This window comes from Quercus lobata, chromosome 11 (assembly GCF_001633185.2).
Source record: "Quercus lobata isolate SW786 chromosome 11, ValleyOak3.0 Primary Assembly, whole genome shotgun sequence".
Lineage (NCBI taxonomy): Eukaryota > Viridiplantae > Streptophyta > Magnoliopsida > Fagales > Fagaceae > Quercus > Quercus lobata.
The window spans coordinates 14,921,813-14,937,890 of NC_044914.1; the positions used below are offsets into that span (position 1 = coordinate 14,921,813).

At 33.4% G+C, this 16,078-nt stretch overlaps 1 protein-coding gene across 1 annotated transcript; it reads left to right on the top strand.

Moving 5' to 3' along the window:
- The first annotated feature begins 5,815 nt into the window (after window positions 1–5,815).
- LOC115967395 (ankyrin repeat-containing protein ITN1-like) lies at window positions 5,816–6,751 on the top strand. Its single transcript, XM_031086481.1, has 2 exons — window positions 5,816–6,072; window positions 6,145–6,751. The coding sequence occupies exons 1-2, from the start codon at window positions 5,845–5,847 to the stop codon at window positions 6,553–6,555; spliced, it is 639 nt and encodes a 212-aa protein (XP_030942341.1). The 5' UTR covers window positions 5,816–5,844; the 3' UTR covers window positions 6,556–6,751.
- Window positions 6,752–16,078: the final 9,327 nt, after the last annotated feature.

Sequence of the window (16,078 nt, forward strand, 5' to 3'; positions counted from 1 at the left end):
TTTTTCAAACCAAATGGCATCACTTTGTAATGGTAGTTTCCAGTGGGAGTGAAAAAAGATGTTTTTTCCTGATCATCTAGGGCTAGTGGTATCTGGTGGTACCATTAAAAGGCATCTAAGAAGCTCATCTGAGGATGGCCTACAATTACATCTACCAGCTAGTCTATCCTAGGCATAAGGAAGGGATCTTTTAGGCAAATCTTATTTAGATCTGTGAAGTCCACACACACTCGCCACTTCCCATTCTTCTTTTTCACCACCACAGTATTAGCCAGCCACTTAGGGTAGAATACCTCCTTGATAGCCCCTGCCTGCTTAAGCTTCATCACCTCGTCTTTGACAGCATCATAATGATCCTTGGACGAGCGCCGAGGTGGTTGTTTCTTGGGGGTGACAGATGGATTAACATTTAAATGATGACAGATGAAGCTCGGATCCACCCTTGGGGCTTCATAGGCGTTCCATGCGAACACATCAACATTTCTCCTAAGGAACTCTATTAGCACTTCCTTCTCTTGAGGAAGCAGCTGAACTCTGACCTGAAAAAACTTCTATAGATCATCACCCACAACAAACGTCTTTAAATCATCAAATTTCGCCTCCTCGACTGATCCATTGACAGGCAACACCAAAGCTTTTAATTGCTATAAGCCCCTTTCAGCAAGGGTCGAGGACTCTACTTCGGGCTGATGTAATATGGCAGCCACTAGGTATTGCCTAGCCGAGGACTGACTCCCAACAATCTCTTCAATCTAACCTCCCGACTGATATTTCACCTTCTGGTGCAGAGTAGAAGAGGTAACTCTTAGGGCATGAAGCCAACGTCTAGCCACAATAGTCATGTGGGGGGAATAATCGTCCACCACGAAGAAGTCCACCTCTACCGCTTTTGAACTAGCCCACATGGGTAGTCTAATTTGACCCCTAAGAACAACAACCTTTCCATCAAAACTCACCAAAGGAGAGTTGTAGGCTGTTAAGTTCTCGGGTCTTAAATTCAGCCCCTTATACAAGTCGAGATATATAATCTCAATGCCACTGCCTTGGTCCACCATCACTCTCTTCATGTCGTACCCTTCAATCCTAAGTGTGACCACCAAAGCATCATCATGAGGCTGTATGGTTCAAATCTTATTCTCGTCCGAAAAACTTAGTGATAGTTGGATATCCACTCTAGCCCTTTTTGGCTCTGGATTAGTGTCCTCAGCGGACAGCTGAGCCACAGACATCACTCGGGAGGGATAGAAACTAGTCCTCCCTGGAGTAGCAAAGATGACATTTATCGTGCCCAATGGAGGTCTTAAAGAAGCATCTCTCCAGGGTTCTGAATTTGCCTAGCCCTTCTGACCATTGGAATGATGCAAAAAATGCCTCAATTTTCTTTCTCGGGTCAATTAGTCCAGATGATCCCACAAATTTCGATAGTTCTCTATGGTGTGCCCCTAGTCTTGGTGGTACTGGCAATAAAGACTCTGATTACGCCTCAGTTGTTATTGTATCGGTCCAACCTGAAATTCCTCCTCTTTTGAGGGATAACCTTACCCTTACCTTTCCCCTGCTGCTGGTCTTCCTCAACCCTCTTATACTTGTCAATCCGGTCCATGAGTTGGTGCACATTGGTGACAGGCTTTCCCATCAAAGACTTCCTTAAACCATGCTCGGCTGGAAGGCCGACCTTGAAAGTACTGATGGCCATGTCATGAAAGTCACCATCTATCTCATTAAATATCTCCCAATATCTGTCTGAGTATGTTTTCAGGATTTCCCCCTATCGCATGGATAAGGATAGTAGGGAATCCAAAGGCCGGGGAACCCTGATGCAAGTAATAAAACGAGAGCTAAATGCTTAGGTGAGCCCTTTAAAGGAACTTATGGAACTTGCCCCCAAGCCATCAAACCATCTCATCACCACGAGTCCTAGACTAGATGGGAACACCTTACACATCAAGGCCTTATTCTTGGAATGGACGACCATTCTCTAGTTAAAATGGCTAACGTGCTCCACAGGGTCTGTTCGACCATTGTAAATGGTGAACGTTGGCTAATTGAATCATCGAGGAAATCTTGCTCCTTTAATTTTGTGTGTGAAGGGCGATTTGGAAATCTGGTTCAACGTCTTGCTCATAGCATCATTTTCCAGGCCTTTGCGAGGCGAGCTCTTATACCTACGTTTATGATGGTGCTCCTCATCGTAGGAGAAAGACTCGCTAGGTGGGGTTCTTGACCTTCGTCTATAACTAGCATCCTCTCCATCATCAGAGGAAACATCAGAGTTGGAGGGGGTTCGCTTTCGTTATGCATGGCGCAACTTCCTCTTTAAATGGTCAATTTCCAGTTGCATGGCTCTGTTATTCTGTTCTTGAGAGATGTCACTTCCAACTTGAGAATGGCTTCTACTTATATGTGTAGTATGCACACTACCCTTTCAATCTCTCCTGTGTTCAAGATTAAGGAAATCATCTTGTTGTTGGAACCCTATGGATTTTTACTGATGGGGACCTGGTTCTACCATAATTAACCATTACACTCACTATCACATAAGTTACTTCCCACAGACAACGCCAATTGTAGGGACTCGTTTGGATCTTAGGTCCAAGGTATGATTGGATTTAAGCCCAATAAGCCCAATACAATGAATTTGTAGAGAATAGATTGGAAAACCAGGTTCTAATGAATAGGACAATAGTTAGAATGGAGTTTAATGGATAATCAAACAAAAATGGACTAGATTTCTCAAAGTAAATTGCTCATTAGCACAATCCGAGGAGGATTGTTCTAGTATATATTAATTGGAAATAGTTACAAATATGGTTCAAGCTGTTACAATGCTTTCTCTTACAAATTTCCGATCCTTTCTCTATAGAGGGTCTCTTGCATTATATAGTTCCCTTTGGATGATCTTGACCTTACACTTGTTGATCATTTAAGCCACTACTTAAGTGTTTGTCCCATCGGACACTTCTTCAGGCCTTCTGTGAGTGAGGTAGCCAAGGCAGCACTGTTTCAGGGGTCTTCTCCATATTAATGCAACTAGAAAGTTAGTTGCAGAGCATTTAATGCGGTGGCAGCAACCTTTCCTCAGATATTTCTGGATTTCCATTCCTCTCATAAGTTCATTATGCACTTCCCCATCAATAGAGTTTTCCTGGAAGATCACTTTGGACAAAAGGATATGCATTTGATCTGTGCTTCACTTATCTGAGAAGACGCTCCTTCTCGAACTATTTCCCCCAACCTTTCTATTTGCAACATACTTAAGGGACTCTAAGCTTATCACCCTCACTACCGTTTATTCGTCCTCGGATCACCCCACATTCTCGCCCAAGGCCCAAGGCCCAATATATAATTTAGGCCCTCATCCCTACAGCCCCTGTTTTGAAACTCTATTTTTTAAAAATCAAGTTTTAAATGTATAACTCAATTTTTGGAATATCAAGTTATAGCGAACATGGACTTAGAATTTATTTTTTATTTTTTTCCTGGAACTTAAGTTCCATGTAAAGTACTCGAGTTCATGGAACTCGAGTTCCACTTAAATTTTTTTAAGGAACTCGAGTTCCAAATTTTATTTATTTATTTTTTTTTTAATTTTTCAGTTCGCTATAACTCGATTGTCCAAAAATCAAGTTTTAAATTGAAACTCGATTTTCTAAAAATCGAGTTTCAAAACAGGGGCATTTCCCTAAATAGTTTTAGATATGGGCATTTTGCTGGATATTTTTTTTAAAAAAAAGTGTAAAAGCTCATTTTCTCCGCCTTCTCACTATTTTCCTGTATGGTAGACAGTGATTGAATATCAATCACTTTTACACAAACTTACCAGTTTTTCTTAACTACTAATAGTTAGCCACATAGGATAGTTGTGACAAATGGTGTAAACTTGTATGGTTTTTTTTTTTAAAGGTTTTGTGTGTGTGTGTGTGTGTGTGTGTGGAAGGTTTGGATTTCTTCATGTGCATAAATCTTTTTAATTTCCTTTTCTTATTCATTCTTTTTCTTATTTGAAAATAAAGTAGTCACTAGCATAGTTGTCAAATCATGAATAGTATCGTTTTTTTTTTTTTTTTTTTTTTTTTTTTTTTTTTATATATCATAAGATACACAAATACTCAATAAATTTTTAAAAAAATTATAGATACACACATACACACACATAGGGTATATATTCGTTATAAAATTTGAAAATATTTAAATCATGATTAATTTATTCATAACTTATGTAATAATATTTTATAAACAAACTAAATAAATCAAACTAGTATGTGTTTCTAACATGCACATTCAAATTGATTAAACTCGAGAGTAATAATACATTAAAAATGACCCAAAGTAATAATTTATTTTCATCATATTCATCATCTTGCCTTATAAATTATATCTAAGTCAATGTTATCATCATGTTCATCATTTTGCAAACTTATTTCTTCATTGAAATTTTCTTCATTGTCATCAATATTTTCTATCTCTTCTTCTTCTTTTATTTTAATAAATTTAAAAAAAAATATATATTTCCTTTTGGCATTCTAGCTTTTTAAACTTATAACAATAATGATTAGAAAAAAATTATATTTTCAGATAATACCTTATTCATAGTATAGAAAATATATTTGTAAATACGAATAGTCCAAATTTTGTAAGAGAAAGAAAGAAAGAAAGAAAAACTTATGAACATGTTATTTTATTAATTAGGCTAAATTAAGTAACTTAATAATTTTGTATTTAAAACAAGTCTAACAACTTGTTAGATTCAAATAAAAATACAAATTTTAACCAAAAACTTATTTTAAAACATATGTTTATGCATAGTGCGATATATACAATTTTACGATATGATACGATTTATATAATATGCACACTATATTATATGATTCATGAGTATTTCTCATACGCCCTTACGATACAAAACTTTTTACACGATACAATACGTATCATACGATACTGACAACTATGGTCACTAGTCATCCAATTAATTAGCACAACCAACAAGAAACGAACTTCTAAACTTAGTTTTTAATCTCATTGTGCTTTGAAATTTTATTTTGAAAGATCAAAATAAAATTTACTTTAAGTTAGAATATATATATTTATTTATTTATTTATTTATTTGAGAAACAAACACACACACAAGGGAGACAAAATAAGGTTCAAACATAAATGCATACCACTAATTCCACGAAAAAATCATTATAACTTTTATGGGAGAGTAAGACAACTACACACAGCACTATCTTTTATAAGCAATGTGGGATAATTGTTTCTTCCTTTTTCTTTTTTGCTTTTTTTTTTTTTTCTTTTTCCTTTTCTTTTTTGAGAACCAAACATACACACAAAGTAAAGGAAATGAGATTTTAATACAAAGGCACACTACAAATTACACTAAAAAACCATGATAACTTTTGAAAGATAATGAGGCAAGTTATATTACATACAACACACTTTTCTTAAGTTTTAAGCAATGAGGGAATGAGGGTCAAATATTTCATTTTTTTTTTTTTTTTTGATAAAACAAATCTTTCAACATTATTTTTTGATATGGATTTTAAAATAATCTACCCAATGTTTCCGTCTTTTCATAGATTATATAATTAATATTTCTTTTAGACTGAATGATCTTTAAATTGATTTTTTAACCAATATCTAGGATTCAAAGGTATCCGTGACAAAACTAACAGAAAAGCATTAGTCCATGAAATGGTTACTCGCGTCTGGATTGCGGTTCAACAATTCAAGGGCAACCGGTTCTCAAACATTTTTCTTCGAACTCCACTTTCTGATGCTGCAGAATTTGGGAATGCTGAATTTCTCATTATACTTATTCGTACTTATCCTGATCTGATATGGACTATGAACAATTTCCATCGAAGTTTATTTCACATTGCTGTTATAAACCGGCAAGAGAGTGTCTACAAGTTGATACATGAGATGGGCGCTATCAAGGAAATAATTCTAACTTCTGTTGATGCCTATAAACAAAACATCCTGCACTTAGCAGGAAAATTGGCTCCGAAAGCCCGATTAAAACTTGTACCAGGAGCAGCCCTTCAAATGCAACGGGAGTTGTTATGGTTTAAGGTTGGTGTTTGTATTATTTAAATTTCTTTTTGTTTTGGTTACACTTGTCAATTTACATGTCCAAAATTGTAGGAGGTAGAAAAGATTGTGCCGCCTTCATACCCGAAGATGAGGGATAATAAGAACCGAACACCGTGGGAATTATTTACAAAGGAACATAAAAAACTAAGGAGAGAAGGTGAAAAGTGGATGAAGGATACAGTAAACTTTTACATTATTGTGGCAACACTGATTACCGGTGTGGTTTTCGCTGCAGCTTTCACTGTACCGGGTGGCAGCAATCAAGACACAGGGATCCCTATTTTTTTGAAAAGTATTTGGTTTAGGGTATTTTTCATATCAGATGCAATAGCACTGGTCTCCTCTTCGACGTCAATATTAATGTTTTTGTCAATTCTCACATCACGTTTCACGGAAATGGATTTCCTTGTGTCATTACCAACAAAGTTGGAGTTGGGAGTCAGCGCACTCTTTCCTCTATAGCAGGCATGCTGGTAGCCTTCAGCGCAACCTGCTGTTTGGTCTTTAAAAGTGAAATGACGTCGCTTCCGATAGTTATAATTGCTTTGGCTAGTGTCCCAATTATTTTGTTCGTTAGACTACATTATCAATTCTGGGTTGATATCATACGCTCAACATACTCTTCTAGGTTTCTTTTTGGGCCACTTAATGATCCATTTGAATTGAAGAGAGAAGGGTTTGAATTGAGAAGAGAAGGAGAAGGAGTAGAGGAAAGTAAGGTAAAGTTGACTGAAAATTAATGTAGACTCTTTTAATGGAAGATGACAACTGGGCAATTGTTTGTGTTTCTCAAAGTAACATCAAGTATGCGCTTTTTAATGTTTCAACCTTCAAGTGTACCACGGTTTGATAATAAAACTAAATTCGTGTGTTGAGATTGTGTTCTGATTATCCTAATCAAATTTCATTATTGTCCTTTTCTTTTTTGTTGATTCATGTTTATCAAATTTCAGTTGTATTTTAGGAATTTTAGGGATGACAATACTAACATATCTATGGGTATGGATGGTCAAAGGTCCGATTTGCTGCATGGTCCAACAACGGCATAATTTTTTTTTAAAGGGGCTGCGGGGGGTGCTCAGTCATGTTGAGAAACTTTGAGATATAAAGATATAAGACCATAACTTTAAATGACGTCGCTCAAAAAATAAGACAAAAATACTTTCTATTTTTTTTTTTATTAAATCAATAATATCATTTTGGCTCTACATTTTAGTAGTAATTAATTTGGTCTATATTATTTTCAATGTGCAACTAATTTGGTCTCTAATGTTAACTCATTAATTGAAATTGCCTAAATGACAAACGAAGTGTATTACCGACACACTTGAAGTTTATGTGATTACTAAATTAACAATTAAAAAATAAAGTAAATTACAACTTACTTACTTATGATTTGACCGAAATTTAAGTTGTCTACCTGTAATTTAAAAGTTAGCACTTGACACTTTGCTTATATAAGGTTCACTCTGTTAGGCTTTCGTAACCCACCTATGTACTTTCATCATTAAAAACACACAAAAATAATAATAACAAACTTAAAATTAAAAATTAAAAATTAAAAAAAAAAGATCAAAAAATGTTTTTTTTTTTTTTTATATATATATATATATATATATATATATATATATATATAAAATGGGAGCTTCAAGAGTTAAAACAAGAACACAAAAACAGGATCAAAATTTCTTTTTTCATGGTGCTTTGCTCAAAAACTTTTATGCATCTCCTTTACTCTCTATTTCCTTTCTCCAACCCCTGAATATGGATCAAGGCAAGCAATGATGGTACTTTTTTTCTTTGGCGTTCAGAAATTCATTTTAGATCTTGGAGTTTGTTTGAGTTCTGATATGATATGGTTTGATGCGTGTTTATTGTGGCTAACTTTACTTTTGCCTCGGTTGAACTGCAGAGAGAGGGTTGTTGTTATGAGCAATGAGGCGGTGGTGTGACAGTGGAAGATTAAGACTTGTGGGAGAATTGTTGCTGTTGTTACTAAGTCTGACAAGGCTCCTGAAGGGCTTGTTGAGAAGGTTACTGCTGATGATGTCAATATTGGGCTTAGCTATGTCTGCGTTAGGAATCGGATAGGAGAAGAATCTTATAAAGAGGCGCGAGTGGAAGAGGTTAGACTTTTTGATTCACATCCTCTGCTTTCCAAGATTGATAAATCTATTGTGGCGATTTCTATTTTGGCACAAAAGCTAATGCGAATTCAAGCAGTTAGTATAGCGAGAAATTTGCCTGCTACTGTGAAGACTGAAAGATTTGAGCTTGGATTGTGTATAACAATTGTGGAAAGCGAGAGAGAGCAAAAACTGAGTAATTCTGAAATTGTATTTTCCAAGCTCTCAACTATACAAGATACATTAGATTCTATATATATACATTATACATCAGGAAAGGTTCTAGAAAATCCTACTCTAACTGAATTGCAATAGACTCATAACAAACTGTCCAGCCTGGCATAACCGTATCTTGATCATCGTGAAGCTACCAGAGAGTAGAGATCAGAGTGAATCCAGGCCAAGTCTCCTTGAGAAGATATTTTAAACACTATGCTCAAAACGTCACCGTTTCTAGGCTAGTGTTTTTATGAATTTAACTTGATTAAAATGACGCTGTTGCCACTAAACCAAACGTCATCGTTTTGATCTAGATGACCGTTGGTTACTAGCCGTTGCTGCTACAGCTGTCTCTTTTTTCCCCATTTGAATTTGGGTCTTCTTCTTTCTTCAAATCATTCAACTGAAACCCAATCTTCTTCTCTCCATTTCCAAACTCAGAATCTCCTTTAACAAAGACAAGTTGAACTTGAACTCTGCTGAAGCGAAAAGAATGCCCCAGAAGATGTCATCTCTTAGTGATAGTTCACCCATGTCCTCTTTCAATGGTACTTTTTGTTTTTGGTTGATGCAGCTGAAATGGATAGTCATGTGTTGCCCTGTGGCTTTATTCTTGGGACTCATGACTCGTATGAGTGGGGGCGGGGGTGTGGCTGTTGAAGTAGACAACTTTTACATTTCGGCAAGCGTTGAAATTAAAAAAAATAAATAAATAAAAAATAAAAAGAATCCTAAGGCTGAGAATAAGGAGTATTGGTATGTTGTATTTTAAGAGTTCTCTGCCACCATTCCTACAAAAGCTTTCTTTTTTGCTGAGCTCATCTCCCAAAAATTTGTCATAGAATAATTAGGAGAGAAACCCTTTAAACAGCTCATTTTATCTTTTTATTAGATGTGAATTTTATAAATCCACTCTTAGATTGCATTTTCTTCTTATATCCTCAATACTTGCAAAATTTCAAAAATATCAAAGATCAACAATAGCTATATTATTAATCAAATATTTAAATTTCAAGTTTGTATTATCTTAAATTGTGCAAAAAAAAGAAAAAAAAAATACATTTATGGATCGAATGCTATGTAACATTCGATTTGAATGATATTTGACATATATGTTAAGAGCATATATAACATTTAATTTAATGGGTAGATTTTCAAAATATATAGCTATGTTAATTTTTTAATGGAAGTTTGTAAAGTTGCTCTCGAAATTAGTTTGAAGAGAAATTTTGTTTATTTAAAAACAGTAGACTTAAGTGACTAACATGCCGATTGACCATCTAAACCTCGGGCAAAAAGTGCAAGAGAACAGGAGAGACATAGAAGACAAATTTATATATATATATATATATATATATATAAAAGTTGAAGCGTAACATTTATTGTTGCTACGCTCTTGTTGAGCCACCTCTTCGTCACGTCATTGGCCACATAATTAATCTTTTTCATTTTTATTTTTTACCTTTAATTTTTTTACAATATTAAATATATAAATATATTGGCTTTCCAAATTCATCTTAGGCGGTTTTAACTTTACATATTCATTTACTTTAATTTTGATGTTATAATCTATATAATATATCAATGAAAAATCAAACAAAAGTATTGTTTATATATATTCATCTTTGGCGATTTTAATTTTACATATTATTTTGCCCCTTCATCTTTCTTTATTTTGGCTCTTCTTATTCTCATCATCTTACTATAAATTTGCCACTCTCCCATTCTATACATATTTTTCCCATACAAAAAAAAGGTTATTTCTCTCACTCTCTCTCTCTCTCAAATTTTTTTTTTTTTTTTCATTTTTTGTTGATTTCATTTTTTTTTTCCCTATATCTTTACCTTAGATTGATGAATATTTTTTTTTTAGAATTCTACTTTTTAAAAATTTTCTATAAAAAAATATTCAGTGCCTATAGGAGGATCTCCTACTAGAGGTTCGTTTCCTTGTTGTCCTATTATTAACTAATTCATATGTGTTCCTTGATGCAAGTTTTTTTTTTTAATCATTTTATTTACAACACTAAATACTTTTAATGAATGGTGTTTGATGTTGATCTGAATTAGGGAAAAATCATATCAGTGACATTAAGAGAATACCTCCAAAACATCCCTTTTGGAATGGCCTTTTTGTGCCCATTTGAATATACTTCAGCATAATAAAAATCATATAGATACAATGAATGAATGAAATAGTACATCATATCACCATAAACAACTGTCCAATTCACAAGTAACTTTGAAAATTATTTTCTTCTTTCATGGGCTATTTTGATGACCACAACTTTCCCCCTCATTTAAGATGATTTTTTTTTTTTTGTACTTAGAATGCAGTAAAGTTGATATTTTTTGTATTTACGTATTATTTAAGTAAAATAGTAGACTCTAGAAGAAAAGTCCAACTTCACATTTTAATTAACAATTACTTCAAAGAAATTTCATATATCTTAAGATAATTTGTAATTTAGATATACCTAATAACTATGGCTGTAGCAAATAATATGCAAATTCACCCAAAAAAGAAAAAAGAAAAAAACATTGAATTTTTAAAATTTGGAGCCTTACCTGCTTGTTATCATGTAATCAATGCAACTTGAGTCTTGAGGTTACTAAGATCTTTTGTTAAATAGGTCCGAAATGGTCACATCGTCAACCCCCAACCCCCAACCAACTCAAATTACACACAAATTAGCCACAAACCAATAAACAGCCCAATAAGCTTCATCTAAAAAAAAAAAAAGTTCCCCAAAACTATGCCAATAGACAACCATAATAATACAATAGATTCAAAAATAAAGAATTAAAGGCTCAACCTATATGAAAAATATACATAAAAATTAAAACAACAGTGGTCTTTCTATAAACAATTATTGTGAATGTTGAAATTATACTGGGCACATTGATAGATCACTTTTTACATTATCATTGGTCTTTATTTTGTCAGTGAAAGTAAATTGTGTGTGGGTGAAAGTCAAATTATTGTGTAGCACCTCCCAACTGGTGGTCATTATATGTGTTGCTTGACATTTGGATTTTCCCCAGAATACAGTCATGATGAGCAGGAAAGCTACACTCTGCACAATAGTAAAACCATTGCTTGGGATCTCGTTCTTCTTCACAGATATCACAATAATATTCACCGAAGTCATCTTCAGGAGTATAATAGAGAGTGAATGGATGTTCATGTTGGTTGTACCATGTGGTTAGTGGTAGTGTAGCACATTTGAAGTCAAGAACAAAATCACAAGTGGCACAACGAAATACTTTATACATTTCAGAACTACAACTACTACACTTTTGTCTAATGCTTGTGCTAGAGAGGTAAAGACGATGCATATGACAAGCATGAGTAAGGGTGTCTGATAATAAAATACATTGAACATTGTAATTATACTCGCATATTTGACAGTTGTATTTTAAGCCATTGCAGCACTGGGCACAGGTAACACAGAAAAAAGAATCTTGCTGATAATTGAGGGTGAGAGGGTGAGTATGAATAGGGTGTCGTTTTATTTTGGGTAATTTAGAACAAGATTTATGAAGAAAGAAGCTACATGGGGCACAACTATAAAATGGAGAAAGAATGGATTGTACGCACCCGTTGCATTTTGTGTTATTTGGTATCTCATCAGTAAGCTTCAAATTATGTTCGTGACTGAAGTGTTTGATTTTTGTGGCTATTTCAGTTCCGTCCTCCCCCACAGTGGTTTTTTTGACTTTGCAAATTTCTGAGTCAAAGGATTGATGGAGCTCTGAATCTTCAGATTTTGACTCAGTGGTCTGCTCCTCTTCAAGTTCTTGCAAATTTATGTGCTCCCAGTTCCAGGAGAGCATAGAACAATAGAGGTGGGCAACAAAATCGCATCTTGAGCAATAGTAAAGCCAGAGTGTATCCACTTTTTGAACACAAAGTAGGCAAATTGGAGAGTCGAATTGATGGACTTGAAGCGAAGGGGTGAGGTGGAGAAGGTGGTTGTGACGATAAACTTTCAGTATGCGTGGGCAAGCAGCACAACGTGAATGTATACCGAAATCACATTGGACACAACAATAAGGCAGATTGCCTTCTTTGCCACAGAAGTCGCAAGTGAACTTCATTAGCTTCCAAATGCTACGGGTCAATTGGTGGTCATGGACTTCAGTTTGGATGGTGAGTGATAAAGACGAACATTTGATGTGAATGTTGAAGTTGCAACGGTAACAGCAATAACTATATTCACTACTCTTTTCTCCGCAGACGTCGCATTTGCTGAATTTGTCAAATTCTTCTTTGTTTTGAAGATATGTATTTATGCCAAAGAGAATAAGAGGATGATTTGGGTGTGAGGGATGGTGCAACCCAAGGGGTAGTTCTGCACATGATTTATGATGAATGTACCGCCCTCTACATTCTTTACAACTGTAGCTAGGACCAAATACTGGTTCGAAGCACCCATTACAAGGTCGTCCACTTCTTTCGTCTTCATTAAAGACCAACAGATGCTTCCAATGCCACCAATGTTGAAGCTCCATCGTCTGGACAACATCAAATTTGGTTAGAAAATAATGACAGTGCAAAACAAACTAAGAAAGAGAGAGAAACACATGAGATGCTTGATTGAAGTCTAGTAGCATTTGTTTTCGGTCTAACTATCATCAAGTCACATGGAATGATTAGTAAAGTTTTATAAAAAAAGTAAAGACCAATACCAAATAGACAATCTCGCACTTCTCCACTAAGCTTAGACGCTAATGCTCTCGCTGGCTGGGCTTGCTCAAATTTGATTTGGAAATCCAATTTTTAATGTCAGCTTATGAGATTAAAGGTGTGAGGATTCTGGGATTTAAAGAAAGATAGGAGACATTTTGGTTCATTCGGAAGTGGATGCTCTCAGCATTAGGGTTCAAGTGAGTGTTGCACTTGCACGCACATTAGGTGTTTGATTTAGGTCATGTAAAAGAAAAGTTGTTGGATTTGAAAGAAGTGATTAATTAAAAATAAAGTTTATAAAAAAAATTAATTACAAATAAAAGGCCGTTAAGAAATAATTAAATATTAAATAAAGCTAGTGACTTGCAATGCATATAACTTAATTAATCCAAACAATCAAGTAAGTCATGCGCAATACATATGACAAAAGGTAAAGTATAACATGAATACTTCCATTAAAAAAAAGTATAACATGAATATTTGATAAACATAACAGGTTTAAGTAACCCTTTACAAAAGAATTTGGATTTGAATTGGTCTCCATCTAAAAGTTTTGAACCAAATATTCCCTAATTTTGGTCGTCTCACACTCCAATATAAAATTATGGAATTAAAGAAAAAGTGCCTAAAGGGTAGGGATAAATAATAAGACATTAATTCTAAGGAAAAAAAATAGAGACATTATTCTTGCACAATACATGTTCCAATCATGTCATTAATTGATATCACAATTATTATTATTATTATTATTATTATTATTATGTTAGAGAAGTGGAATTTGTTTCATTTTCTTTTGTTTATGTCAATAAATATTCCCCCTCAAAAAAAAATGTCAATAAATATTCATTATAATTAAAAAAGTTAGACTTGGTTAATTTTACAAAAGTTGTTCTACTAAATAACTTTATTTTATAATAATAGCTTTTTAAGCCTAAGTAAATATTCTACATGTTGAGAGTAATGTTCTTTCCACTTATATAATAGAGGGTACTACTATTTAAATTCATGGTAGGAACCCACCATTCTTGAGGGAAATGATTATTGCTCCATAAGTATTCAATATTTTTCATCAAATCTAATGTTAAAATAAATTTCTTTGCATAAGTAAGATGGAAGGCATTTGGATTCATTTGGAGGTGGATGCTCAGTCTTTGGGCTTGGTTGGAGTTCTGTAAAAATAAAGTTGTTGGATTTGGAAGAAGTGATTAATTAAAAATAAAACTCATGGTTTGTCAAATTTGGGGGTGGACCGGGTGGAGGTGTATTTTCACTATCTTGTCACCTGTTAATAAATATTAAATAGAGCTAGTGATTTAGTTCCCTAAAGTAAATGTTTATTGCTTTTTCTTTTCTTTTTTTCCAATGTAAAATGTGGAACACAATATTGAAAAGTTTTAAATATTGAGATAGAAAAAAGTTCTTTAAAATGAGTAAAAAAAAAATTATAAATTTTCAACTAAGATTATTAATAATAGATAAAATGAATATTTAATAGGCACTATGTATAAGTTTTTTCTTTTTTTTTGGAATAAAATGTATAAGTTATTCCTTACATTACAAAAGGAATGAGTTTTTATTAGGGTCCTCATGTCAAATTCTTTACACTAAGGTTAATGTTCCTTCCTCCCACATAATAGTAGGTCACGCTAATTAAATTCTTTGTGAGGATCTACATTTATATGAGAGGAGGGATTGTTACTTTTGGAATATTAAAAATTTTCTACTTAACTCATGGTTGGAATGAATTTCTTTCCAAACTATCAGGTTTACCAAATAGTATTATGATCTATCATTCTTTCTGAAAATCGTAGCAATTAGGCATTAGAAACCCATTAATTTATAAAGAGATCTTATGGTTTTTTGAATTATTAAATATATTAAACAAATAACCATATAGATTTAACAGTAGATCGCAACTGATTGTTGTGAATTCTTGCATGTGATTAACCTATAATAGATATTTAATAAGAATGTGAATTCAAAAAAATAGTAATTTAAAAAAAGTAACTAATTGATGTAATTTTTATGAAAGCAAAGTCAAATGTAGCATGAACCAAACCCATTTAGCAATGATATATGTCTCACAAAATATAATGTTAATCCAGGTACTAAATAAGCCAAAAATTATACTTTATTTAACATCTATACAAAAAAATTTAAGCAATCAAATCAACATATTATTTATGAAAAGTAATAGAAAAACACACATGCATATAAATAAATTTGCAAAAACAACCATCATTACCTATTGTAAGAATAATCCAATATTAACTTCAAAACACACCTAGGAAAGCTTCCAAATTAGTATCAATATCAATTTTGACAAATATATGTTCATGTGAAGGTCATTCATAACCTCTTCTATTTATAGGCTTATTATGCTTTGGGCACATAAAACACCCTCCAAAACAAAAGAAAGAACATGAGAAGAAATTGGGCAAGGAATTTAATGCTTACTTGTTTAGATGTTTATACTTATCTTTCTCATATTCTCTAATCATTTATTATTATTATTATTATTATTATTATTATTATTATTATTATTATTATTATTATCTTTTCTTTATCATATCTAGACTTCATACTAACATTTCCTCTTTCTTTCTTTTTTGTAAACATGTCCATACAATCAATTTATTTCTCATTCATTTATTATATTTCTTTATGCATCTCTATTTAGGTTATACACGCACACATGAAACTCTATCTATTTGTTCCTTAGATTTATTCTTTGAAAACATCAAGATGTGCTAGTTGAGATGCACACCTTTTGGCGATAAGATAGTAATTTGATAATGATAGATCAATCCTAATTATGTCATATATTCAACACCCAAAAGGAGCATCATATATTGTATTATATTTTATTAATTATATGTGTAACTATATTAAAACATAGATGACAATCTGTTAGTGGTTCTAATCTGGACCATCAAAGACATCATTT